We start from the raw sequence: 12,078 nt of genomic DNA, 5'->3' as shown, positions 1-12,078 counted from the left end.
TCAGCACACAAGGGATTGTCTTATTCTCCACAGAGCTTAAAACCAACTGGGGCTCTGCTCCAGCCAAGTGGCAGAAGAAGATGCAGTGAAACAGAACTCATCAGGACAAACAGGGAAGACTTTCCTTAAAACCGTCCAAGTTCCCTGAGGCAAACAACTACATCTCCAAGGCAGATTAGGATCTCCACATGTTACTCAAATTAATCTCCAGTTATTCCCACTTCTGCCCATTTTGGAGGGGCACTTTTATTTCTTTTCTACAGTCACTGTCAGTTCTTTTCCCTGAGGATGAGGACTTTCTTTCAAAGAAGTCAAATTTCTTTTGACATTGCAGGAGACAGTGGCAAAGGCCTTACTGATTCCAAAGAAGACAATATCCACTGCCCTCCGCTCATCCATCAGGCTGTTTCATTGCAGGACCTTGTTAAGTCTGTCAGGCATGACTTCTCCTTGATGAACACATTGATGGTGAATTCTACTGATGTTGTTATACACATGGACCCTGGAAAAGGTTTCCACGATTAGCTGATTTTTCCATTTTGGAAACTGTAACCCTTCCTCTAAGTTAGCAGCTTCAGTACTCTGGACATTGTTATCACACAAGTACTTCCTACATAGGAGAACTTCCATAGTGAAAAAGACAACAGACATTCCTTTCACAGCACAAACACAACACACATTCCCATTGCCAAACCTGTCAATCCCCCAAGGATTATATAAAAATCATAAAGGTCAACTAAAACATTTGGCTGCTTTACCAGGTGGGAAGTAATTAAACTCAACAATCAGCGGGTCCAAACAAGATGTGACTCATGACATCTTGTGGTTTTCTGATGCAAGCCACACTACCCAAAACCATATATATATAGACACCGGCCATCCATGCATCGCTGTTGCCAGAGCCATCTGCCTCCTCCTGATCCACCGACCAGCCGCTCAACATGCAGCCCAAAGGTAACACAGATCCTTGGCTCTTACCTGAGCTATGCTACAGGCAGGTGCTGGAGCAGGTTGTCCATAGTGGCTGTGGAGCCTCCACCACAGGAGAGGCTCCGATCCCTCCTGGACACAGTCCTGGACAAACCTGCTCCTGCAGACCCTGCTGGAGGGGCCTGGATATGGGAGGGGGGCGATCACCATCAGCTCCAGAGGCTCCTCAGCCTTTCTGTGAGGCTGCAAAGAAACAGCTCCTGGCAAAGACCACTCAAAAAACACCCTTTACTTACCCTGGCTGCGCAATCAGCAGCTCAAACACAGAGCTGGCACTCGAGGACACCCAATGTGGTGCACACAACTCACAGCACAGCTCCTGCTGCCCCATTTCCCTGTCACTCCTCTCAGAGGACAGCCTTATTACTTCTCCACATCTCCTTTTCAGCCAAAAGCTGTAACTCTGCTTGCTCTCTGCTTCATAGGAGTCTCTCTCACAATGAAGTTCCTGCTGCTGTCCTGCATTCTGAGCATGGTCCTTGCTGTCACCAATGCAGTAAGTACTGAACAAAAATACACAGGCATCCAGTGTGGGAAATCTTAACACTGACAGCTGGAAATTACATGGCTTTTATCTGTCAGGACAGCCTCAAGAACATCAGTGATTGTTACACGGCTAAATGCATTTATGGTATTCCCAATCTGGATTTTCAGGTTAAGATTAAGCCCTTCTCAGACTTGAAAGCAAAAACAATAAATAGCAAGCTCACACCCAGCCCATCAACCAAGTCCTCATTCCAACAGCACAGAATTAAGCTGACAATTTTTCAGACACTGAAGATCAATTCCCTTCTTAGATGTAGCATTCTAACAAGACATGTTGATTAAAAATATATGCATTTTTAAAAACAAAAATGAAGTACCTGTTTATTTTTGTTGATAATACAACTAACAAAAAAACCCCACAAGTACAATGAATTATGCTTTGCTCAAAAAAAAAAATAAAAAATCATACTTTTTCTACAGCAGCAGCTTGACAGCAATGAAAGCTCCGGTTCAGACAGCTCAGAACAGGTAAGCCTTCTATTTCTCAGTAACTGAATCTCATCAGCTCTAACATTCAGATTTACCTGGAGGGGTTGGTACTGAACTGGGAAACACTGATGCACAATTTCTCTCCTTTCACAGTACCCACAAGAAAAGACCATTTTCTTTCCTTTGCATTCCATTCTTCGCCTCCTCCAGAAACGCCCCAAGCATGCTTAGCCATCTGTTTTGCTGTGAGTCTGAGGTAAGCCACCCGTCTCGTAGCAGAAGACAATCCTGCAGCAAGCTCTACCACTACATTTGCCTATTCCTCACTTGCATTATTCTAATTATGCAATAAACAGTCTTTAGAGAATTTTTTCCTTCCAGAAATAACACACGGCTCTTGGAAGCAGTGCAGCTTTTATGCCTTGTTCAGCATGATACTTGCAGAATTCTTATTTTTCTGTTTTCACCTTTAGCACTCTCTGTTAACATAAGCACCTCACGTGAAATGAAAACCAATGCTATTTTGACTCATCACAGGACAGCCAGCTTTATCCTCAGCCACCAGCAGCTGCCCGGTCACCTGCTCACAGGGCTCTGTTTTCCAAAGCTGACGACGCTGTTGGGGATGTGCTTCACATCATGCATCAATTAATAGACTAAAGCCACTAATGCCATTGGTTCCACTCTGCAATTCTGTTCTCACTCTGTAGATACCTATCTGAACAACCAGAGCTGTCGCCTATGAAATACTGCTGCTTTCCGATCGTCTTCTGCTTCCTTCAGCACCCTCATGCCTTTTGTCACCAGCACATTGAAACCACAGATCAGCAAAGAGGTTTCCGTGACTGAAGCCAGCATGGGTCACAGTGAATATCTCTCCCCACCCTTGTCTGCTTACTTTCTAAGCCTGAATAAATGATAGACAGCAAGCAATCACAACTTCTTCATCATTTCTTAACAACAAATATTCCCATGTCACTTCAGTGACCCCACTGTCCGCAAAACAGGAAGGGCCGGGGTCCTGGGCAACCTGATCTGAATGTGTATGCTTGGTGGCCCTGCTAGGCAGGGGGGTTGGAACTACATGATCCTTGAGGTCCCTTCCAACCCAGGTGATTCTGTGATTCTGTGCAGCAGCTGTGCCCTCAGACTCTGGGCTCTGTCAAACCTGCATCCCATGCCCCTGACTGCTGACGTAGCGCACAACCCCCTCCTGCAGCAACAACCACCAGCTCCTACCTACGATTTTAAGATGTTTTGTTTGTTAAACAAAACACGTGACCACCTCCGAGAGCTCATCGCCATTTCATTGGGCGGAGCCCGGCCAATCAGCGGCGCCACCATCCCGTTGGCTGCGCCCCTCCTTCGGCCCCGCCCCTCGCTCACAGCGCGCTCCCGATTGGCTGCTTCCCTCTGCCCCGGCGGGGTCGCGTGCGTTGACTTGTCGCGGTCGTGCGGAGCGGTCGCAAGATGAACCCCGCGCTGGAGGTGCTGGTGTTCCTGGGCACGCTGCTGTACGCCTACGTGGAGGCGCTGGTGAAGCTGCTGCTGCCCGCCAAGAGGAAGACCGTCCGCGGGGAGCTGGTGCTGGTGACGGGCGCTGCCCGCGGGCTGGGCAGGGCCACGGCCCTCGAGTTCGCCCGGCGCCAGAGCCGCCTGGTGCTGTGGGACGTCGAGGCGGTGAGGCTAGGGCCGCGGTGTGGATAAACGGGCTGTTCCGAGGCCGTGGCACCCGTGTCTTACATGCATCCTTCTTCCCGCAGCACGGCCTCAAGGAGACAGCAGCAGAATGCGAAGGGCTGGGAGCCACCGTTCACACCTTTGTGGTGGACTGCAGCAAAAGGGAGGAGATCTACAGCGCTGCCGAGAAGGTAGGGGAGCAGGTGCATGTGCCAGGGCTTACCCAAACGTGCTTCGATTTGGGAAGTGCTGGAAGACAGCACCGAGGTGTCCCACTCAGTTTGTGCAAGCCCCTGCAATCTGACCACTGTTTGCTGCTGTACATACACACCTTCAGGTACTGCAGCTTGTCTCATTCTAATCTGGGAGCCTTTGTCCTATTAAGCTCGTGCTTCAGACTTTAGACCCTTCAACCAAACTTCCTGCTACTGCCTTGCTGAGGAACAGACATAAAAATGTATAAGGCTGCACTGTAGGGAATGGTTCAAATCATTTTGTATGTCCACAGTGCCAGCTGTAATTGTAGAGTATCTTTGTCCATGGGCGATGCGTAGGACACTGTAATAACTGGCAATAAAAAAGGGAAGAACATCCAGCTTTCAGGACTGTTGTGGTTTTGGCTGCAACAAGGACACTGCATGTTCCTGACTGCAAGAAAATCACTGTAAGAATTAAATCATTTGCTACTCACAACCTTGGACTTTGTGTGTTAACAAGTGACGTTCACCTACACATCTTTTGGTCCAAAAGGTGAAAAAGGACATTGGTGATGTCTCCATCTTGGTGAATAATGCTGGTGTGATTGCAGCTGCCGACCTGCTTTCCACCCAGGACCACCAAGTTGAGAAAACATTTGAAGTCAACATTCTTGCTCACATCTGGGTAAGGGTCTCCAGCACGTTCATGCCTCCATAAGCGTTATTAAGGATATGTATTTAGACCAACAGTTATTTAAAACTACAGGCAAATTACCAAATTCTCTTGCTGCTTTGTGTGTATAGCAAACATGCACTCAGTCTGGCTGTTGGGAAACTTGATTGTCTCTTGCTGATCTGGGTCTGGCCTGGCTCCCTTGTTTTCCTTTCCACACAAGTTGGCTGTGATGGCCTCTCCTGCAGCGTAGGTTGGTCTATGTCACAAGTGTTTTAGTGTCTCTCTTTGGGTCAGGCTGTTTGGGCACTCTCAGCCAGGCACCAAGAGCCTGCAAGCAGTAGAAGACGTCTTCATATAATGCAAAGTGGTTTCGTTTGTTTTTTTATCATCTGGCCCCTGAGAGAAGGCAGCCTTTGGTACATAGAGCTAGGTGCAGAGCAGGGCTGTCTGCTGGCTCTTAGCCATGCCACATGGTGCAGCCAGACCCAGCCTCTCCCTGACTGCCACCAGCACGTTTGCCAGTCTGCAGGGCTTTGTCCTGAAGTATTTTGTACCTGTCTCATTGCTGGCTCTGCTCTGGGCTCCTGGCACTGCTTTAATCCCATCCTGTAGCTGTCCTGCCGTTGCCTGCAAGTGCTGCCACCTGTCTTATCTCCTGCAGGGCTTCTCCCAGCTCTCTACCAGCAGCCTGTGTGGAGGTGATGCAGCTGGGACACCTCTGAGCTGGGGTTTTGGCTCTTTGGGACTCTGGCAATCAGATCCTGGGGATAGGACAGCTTTCAGCAGCGTTCCTAGTATTAAAGAATTTCCGTTTGCAGGAGGAAAAACGGGGTACTACAAATTGTGTGTGTGCTGGGGAGAGATACTGTAGTGCTGCTGTTGACAAGTGAAACTGAAAAGCAGGCTAGGAGTACCATGAATATCATCTTCTGCTGATACCTGACTTTGCTGAAAGAGTCCTTCCAGTGCATCAGCTGGAGGGAGAATGGGCATTTCTATGGTTCTCAGAACCTACCTAGCATTAGGAAAAGCATTAGTCACTTAATTGCACATATCTGGGAACAGTGTTGAAAAACACTTAAGACATTACTATTTTACTCCTCCCCCAACCCTTTTTCTGGTCCTTGTTCTAAATCCCTTTCAAGACAACAAGAGCTTTTCTGCCAACAATGATGAACAACAACTACGGTCACATTGTCACAGTGGCTTCTGCAGCAGGTCATCTTGTAACTCCTTTCATGGTGGTTTACTGGTAAGTGACTTCAAAATCAGCTCTCTTCATTTCTTATCTTTGTCTTCTCCACCAGCAAACATGGAGAGGGAATATGTACACTCAGTAAGCTTCTTCCAAAGGAGGAAGAAAACCCACAGCACTCAGCACATAAGTGCTTGTGGGAATGCCCACTGATTTACTCATTAGCTCTGACTGAATCGGGAACAATGCTTCAATGAAAGACTAATGAAATGACAAATAAACTAATGGAATCTGTTTTTTTTTTTTCCTCCCCATAACTGATCCAGACTTTGATTGGTGAAAAAGGTATCTGCTTTCCTTCTTCTTAGAATAACATAGTGCTCTTGTGAGTTGCTGTAGCCATAAGAAAAAATAATACTTGTATGTTTTTACCATCTTTTTTCTTCTTAGCTTTACAGACTCAGGCCATGTTTTCTCCTGTAGTAAGAAATGCTGGACATTACACTGTCTATGAATTCAGCTTTCAAAAATAAAAACATCAGACTTACGCATGCCAATTAATATTTCCTAACACTCCTCTGACAGTTCACTACTGAGACTACTTAGATATTCCGCTTCAAATCCCAAAATGTTTTCCCCAGGCAGCAATATCTATTTTAGGAAAACGCTGTAAGACAGCAAAAATTACAATTAGTCCTTGCCTTCCCAAGTGGATTGCACTGTTTCCTTCATTAGTCAGTACTGCATGTTCTCTCAGCTCCTTTCTATCAGGCCAGAAATAACATTCATGCCTTCTGATTTGTGCTTTTTTTCCTCCACCAGTTCAAGCAAGTTTGCTGCAGTTGGATTTCATAAAGCCCTAACGGATGAGCTGTCTTCACTGGGAAAGGATGGAATAAAAACAACGTGTCTCTGTCCAGTTTTTATAAATACTGGATTTGTCAAAAACCCCAGTATGAGGTAATGATCCGAAGTCAGCATTACATATTTGCCCCTGCTTTACCTGTTATTCAAACTGAGTACATACCCCACATAGCAGTTATCTTTTATTTACCTGACTTCATGCACATGTGAAGCATCCTACTTCATATTCAGCTGCTGCCCATGTTTTTATCACTGTTGCCCTTACATGCATTCTTTTGATTTTAGGCTTGGAAAGATCTTGGAGGTTGATGAAGTTGTGAAGGCACTGATGGAAGGAATAGTGACCAACCAGAAAATGGTTTTTGTTCCATCAAATCAACGTTTTGCTTTACTTCTTGAAAGGTATGTAACAACACAAGGGATAAGTGCAAGTGTACAAGCATTACACTTCATAGAATCACCAAAGTTGGAAAAGACCTCCAAGGTCATCCCATCCAGCCATCCACCTGTCACCAATATTTCCTACTAAACCAGTACAACATCTAAATATTTCTTGAAAGCACTTGTAACATCAGATTCAATTTTGTGCTATTTTAGAAGCTGGGGCAAATCAGCATTGCAGTGCATTGTTTTTCTTTCCACTGACAACAGCAGACACCATGAGGATTTTGTTGAGCTGTCACGTAGGTAGTTATGATCCATTTTTTTTGCACAAGTGCTGAGTGAAGAACTCAGGTGCTCCATTTGGGATATGGTAGGGATGCAGAAGATAAAGGGATTGCTTTTCCATAACAAATTGAATATCCCATGGGCTTGCAAAAAATAATTTCTCTGGACCAGCAGCCCCAGACAATTTCCAAAAACAGTGAAGAATCTGCTGCTTTTTGGTGTTCATTTCTTCATGGCAGCACCAGGTCTATGTCACAACTGCTGGGAATGCTGCTTGAGAAGTGTTCTGCTGCTTTCCCTCAGCCATGTGAAGTGAGGTTGGTCCCCTCATACTTCTTAGACATCCAGTGTAGCTGCTCTGTTGGGGCTGCATTTTCTCCACAGCTCAGATTCAAAAGCTAGATTTGTATCACAACAACTACATTACCACTCCAGTTAGCATCTACAGTATCTCAACAATTACTTCATAGTAATTTATCCATAAAAGCCAGGAGGCAGCCAGAACTGTTTTATGACAGCATAAAGAATCTTTTGCTTTCCCAAAATTCTCTATCAACCAGATGAGGTTTTGAAAGCAAAGTCAGTTCTCGTTTCATTTTAACGTACTTGTCTACATTCAACATTAAACCTGCAAGCAGTAATTGAATCAACATCTTTGCAGTGGATATCTGTCCTTGAAGTGATCATAAAAAGAAGAAGGTGCTGAAGGGACTGGAGGTCAAGCTAGACAAAGAGTTATGAAGGCAGTGGGTTTTTAGGAAGTACTCCTCAGATTGTAGTTCTGGTCTGTCTGATGTGAACGTGCATTCTGTGCCCAGATGAGCTCCAGTCTCACCTGTGGTGCCACTGCCTCCAAAACCTGAATTCTTACCCTAGGTTTAATTTCATGGATTTTTTTTCTTCCAGGTTGCTTCCAGAACGTGCCTTGAATTATCTCAAAAAGCTGACTGATGTTAAGTTTGATGCAGTCGTTGGGCGTGGAAGCAATCAGTGAAAAAGAAATTGTTTCTTATTTCCCCATGAAATGAGTGAAAGCAGAACATATGCTGAGTGTAGCACAGCAATTTGGATTCAGAGCAGAATTAAGATGGGTACTTCTTCCAGGCCACCGCTTCCCATCACACCTTAATGGTCCATCCCACACCTGCAGCAGGAACAGATGTGCATAACATGGTGTGTTAGCAGAGCAGAGAGGCAGCTCTAGAAGTCAGAAGGACTGTTCTGGAATGTGCACAACTGCTTACGTGAGTGCAGTGGAATTGGAGTATAAATTAACGTGGTCCTAAAATTATCTTGTGGGGAGGAATGATTATAGGTGGCCTACTTCACCTTAATGAATCATTTTAAGTTCAAAAAGCCTTGTACTGCACACAGTTTAATGCATTTTTTGTAGTAAGTACCTGAAATAATACAGCCTCTTAATTAACCACTACCTAAATATGTTGATTGTCCATTATGCACGAGCTCCACCAGTACAACTTGTACAGAATAAAAGCAGTTCTCTAACCAGGTGTCTCTTAGCAGTTACAGTCACAACCACATCCTACAGGTGCACTTAAGGTGCAGTGTTAAGAAATATATGCCCTCTGCTGATGTCATTTCTCAAATTGCTGATGATTCTCCAACCAGATTCAAACACCTTCCTCTGAAACAAGTGTAGTATTTCCTACAAATTACTGAGTGCCCTGTTCTGTTTCATGCTTACCACAAAATGTGATTTTTTTTTTCATAAGAACGAGGAAGTGTGGTTCTGTTTTTGTCCTTACACTAAAAGGTAACTACTCCAACCTAATAAAAATTGCTATTTATCTGCTCCATTATCAGTCTCCTCTACTAAAAGGAAAACCAAAGCTATTCTAAGCCTAAATACCCCTCATTCATTTGCCCGGGGTGAGCTGAAATGGAAGTCCCCAGAACTCCTATGCCTGTACAGAACATGAGAAGGCATCAACTGGGAAGCCAGAGACTCCTTGCTATGCCTTCATTTCAACTAATTAATGCAATCATTGCAGTACAGATTTAAACCAGTACTGACACCAGTTAACACACACACTTCCACCTATTTTTATCTTTTCAAACAGCACATACAGAAGCGAGGAATTATTTATCCCACCCCCTGAAATGCTAATCCTATTCACTGCACAGGATGCTGCAGCACTGCCAGCCCTGATGATTCTGGGCTTCCCCTTCATGCTCTGCTTTTCTACATACTGGTGAGCAGCAGAACAGGGATGCTGTGCAGGAGGAGGAAAACCTAACATTGTAAGCGTGTGAGATACAGCCCCATATGATCCCAGGTTTTGCCTTCAAGCCAGCTCTAGTCAGACCTGCAGCGATCAGGAGGTTAATCCTCCAAACTTCTGTATGAACACTTTCTCCTATGGTACCATGTGATGAAATGCCAGTCAAAGACCTCTGTAGAGCACAGATCAGCTTTTTGCCTATTTCTGCAACTCCTGACTGTGGCACGTGTTGGCTGGCAAGTGGTCATTTGAGGGAAGCCTGAAAACCCACCAGGTTAAGCAGAGCTAGAACTAAGTGGCTTCCAGTGTAATTCATATTGATGTCCTGAGCACTTATACTGCAAACTTGGATTCTTCAGAAGGTGAAGTTTTAATGTGGCTCCACCTGCTCTTAGATCCTAAGTTTGTGCTGTAGACAGGCTAACTGGGAGGAAAGTTTCTTTTGTGGCTTATACAACCCGCATGGAACGGGGCATTCAAGGTGTGTCAAAGAACCATTCCTTACACTGAGACAATTGGATTCTAGTTTATGAATCCTGTGGCTGAGAAATGGGTTTTCAGTATTCCACTCACGGAAAATAAGTTAAAGCAATCAAAAGTTAGCGTGTAAGCCTTCTAAATGGATTGCATTTAAAAGGCAAACATTCCGTGCTGTAAAACATTTGAGGAGTGTGTTTTGAGTCATGATGGAAACAGAGACCAACTCAATACACATGAATTATTTTCGTATCTGTTCTCCCTTTCTTGAGACAATCCCAAAATCTGAGAAGGAGTTTTTTGTCTTTCATCTCTCTTGAATAAGTGGTTTTATGCTGCTCATGCTTTTATTTAAGCTGCATGTTTTCATTTCTGCTTGGTGTAAAGGAACATAAGAGAGGATTTAAACCTTCATCCCATGAACACCAGTGACAGAGAATCAAATTGTCAGGCCACATAGACTCCTCGATTCTCTTCCTGGCCACAAGAGACAAGCTTATTCCAAAATCTGGTTTTACAGATACTTAACAGAAGCTTGTGTCATCAAACCTCATGTAGCAACTTCAATTAAAGTCCCACAGTTGAATACTGGTGTCTCACACACTGTCTTAAGGCACTTGTGAGTTGGATGAGAGGCTCTGGTCTCATGCTCTGCCTCCTTCTGAGCTCTGAAGCTGGCACTTCCCTGCCTCAGCCACAGCTCTGACCTGAATCCCGTGCCAGGAGAATGCCAGCACTGCTGAGCTGTGAAATTAAGGTCTGGCTGCACTGCTGATGTGCTAATTAAGAACAGAAATTATGTAGCTCTGAGCATCTCCAGTAGAGTCAAACATTTTCCCTGCAGACAATGTAAGTAACTCATCTAGAGCAGCTGGATGCACTATGGCCTCAACCTGATGACTGGGGCATTACTTTTAATACTTGTTGGCAATACCAATATGCATGCAGTTGTATCAAAGTTCAGGCAGTGGCTCATAAAACTGAATTGTACATGCACAGAACCTCCAGAACCCAGCAGTTAATTTTGTCTGTTATATCACCACCTTTAAATGTCCAAGATCACTGGCCATTCACAAAGACTGCAATACTGTCAATAAAATTCCTTTCTGAAACAAGCTTCTGGTACATTAAATCTTGCAGATGCTTTCAATCCGCACGCATAGCCACGCATTTTGCTCTTTTCTAAGCAGACCTGCTGCTTTTTCTACTTAGGGTACCATGAGAGTTCGGCACTGAGAACAACCCAGCCTAACTGCAAAACCTTATTTAGAGCAGGAATAAGTTTACATCAACCTATGGTTCTGTTACCATGAATAAACACGCTCTCATACAAACTATTTCTCCTCTGCATTCTCAGTTTTTTAATGCCCACAATCAAAATAGTTCTTGAGACAACAGATGTACAGCAGGGAAATACATTCATTGCTCACAACAAATCCTATGTACACAGCCACAGCTGCAGTTTTCACACAGCTCCAGGCACTCGTGCTCACTGGTGCCTGCTTATAGCTTGTCACAGGTAAACTGCAATGGCGAAAAGCAGTGGGACAGAACTTACATAATCTTTCAGTGACCACATGATGATGAAATGGTATCGATGAGATGCTGCTGCTCTGGAGCAGAGTTCAGCAGTCTGGAGACTTCCATCACCAGCACCTGCACTGCAAGAGATGGTATGCTGAAAAGCACATCATGTACATGACACTGTAGATGTTATTTGCCATACTGATATTGCAGCACTCCATGTTTACTCTCATCTGGCTATTTTTGTGCCGTTACTTAGACAACAATGATTTTCTGGGCTTCTTAGGTAAATAAAGGATGCTTTGCTTATCATTTGATCCTGTGTTTTGCTTAGCATTAACTAGTTTTGTGAAGGCAAGTATTGTTAAGTATGCTTAACTACCAACCAAGTGTATTTTGCTTAGCATTAGCTAGTTTAGCAGTTTCACCTCCTCACACAGCCATGCCAGGAGCCCCAGTCCCAACAACAAACCCACCGAGACATCGATGAACTCTTGTGGAGAAGGGCTCTGTGGTGATTTAGCGCACACAGAGTAAAACAGGGTGAAGAAATGAAAGGATTCAAAGCGCTTATTTCCTCAGAAATGC

The 12,078-nt window shown here is 44.6% G+C and overlaps 1 protein-coding gene and 1 long non-coding RNA gene across 3 annotated transcripts; both read left to right on the top strand.

The window, feature by feature from the left end:
- The first annotated feature begins 857 nt into the window (after positions 1 to 857).
- LOC128080638 (uncharacterized) lies at positions 858 to 2,590 on the top strand. Of its 2 annotated transcripts, XR_008206821.1 has the most exons (5): positions 858 to 954; positions 1,416 to 1,486; positions 1,957 to 2,004; positions 2,119 to 2,221; positions 2,503 to 2,590. It is a non-coding gene; the product is annotated as an uncharacterized LOC128080638 (long non-coding RNA). The 2 variants fall into 2 exon arrangements; XR_008206820.1 differs by lacking the exon at positions 858 to 954 and having other exon boundaries at positions 1,300 to 1,486.
- Positions 2,591 to 3,390: 800 nt separating this feature from the next.
- On the top strand, positions 3,391 to 9,063 carry LOC128080636 (estradiol 17-beta-dehydrogenase 11-like). The gene is made up of 7 exons (XM_052683023.1): positions 3,391 to 3,645; positions 3,729 to 3,836; positions 4,396 to 4,527; positions 5,664 to 5,770; positions 6,536 to 6,673; positions 6,863 to 6,979; positions 8,153 to 9,063. Exons 1-7 carry the CDS (start codon positions 3,436 to 3,438, stop codon positions 8,238 to 8,240), a joined length of 900 nt encoding a protein of 299 aa, XP_052538983.1. The 5' UTR covers positions 3,391 to 3,435; the 3' UTR covers positions 8,241 to 9,063.
- The last annotated feature ends 3,015 nt before the right edge of the window (positions 9,064 to 12,078 follow it).

Source organism: Tympanuchus pallidicinctus, unplaced genomic scaffold, assembly GCF_026119805.1.
Source record: "Tympanuchus pallidicinctus isolate F22 unplaced genomic scaffold, pur_lepc_1.0 scaffold2, whole genome shotgun sequence".
Taxonomy (NCBI): Eukaryota; Metazoa; Chordata; class Aves; order Galliformes; family Phasianidae; genus Tympanuchus; species Tympanuchus pallidicinctus.
The sequence above is the reverse complement of the archived record's forward strand: the minus strand, read 5'-3'. Positions and strand labels throughout refer to the sequence as shown.

Excerpts from the sequence above, each read along its gene's own strand:
- LOC128080636 (XM_052683023.1), top strand. The coding sequence starts at position 3,436 with ATGAACCCCGCGCTGGAGGTGCTGGTGTTCCTGGGCACGCTGCTGTAC. Across the intron at positions 4,528-5,663 it reads ACATTCTTGCTCACATCTGG|ACAACAAGAGCTTTTCTGCC; the intron begins GTAAGGGTCTCC and ends ATCCCTTTCAAG. Across the intron at positions 6,980-8,152 it reads TTTGCTTTACTTCTTGAAAG|GTTGCTTCCAGAACGTGCCT; the intron begins GTATGTAACAAC and ends TTTTTCTTCCAG.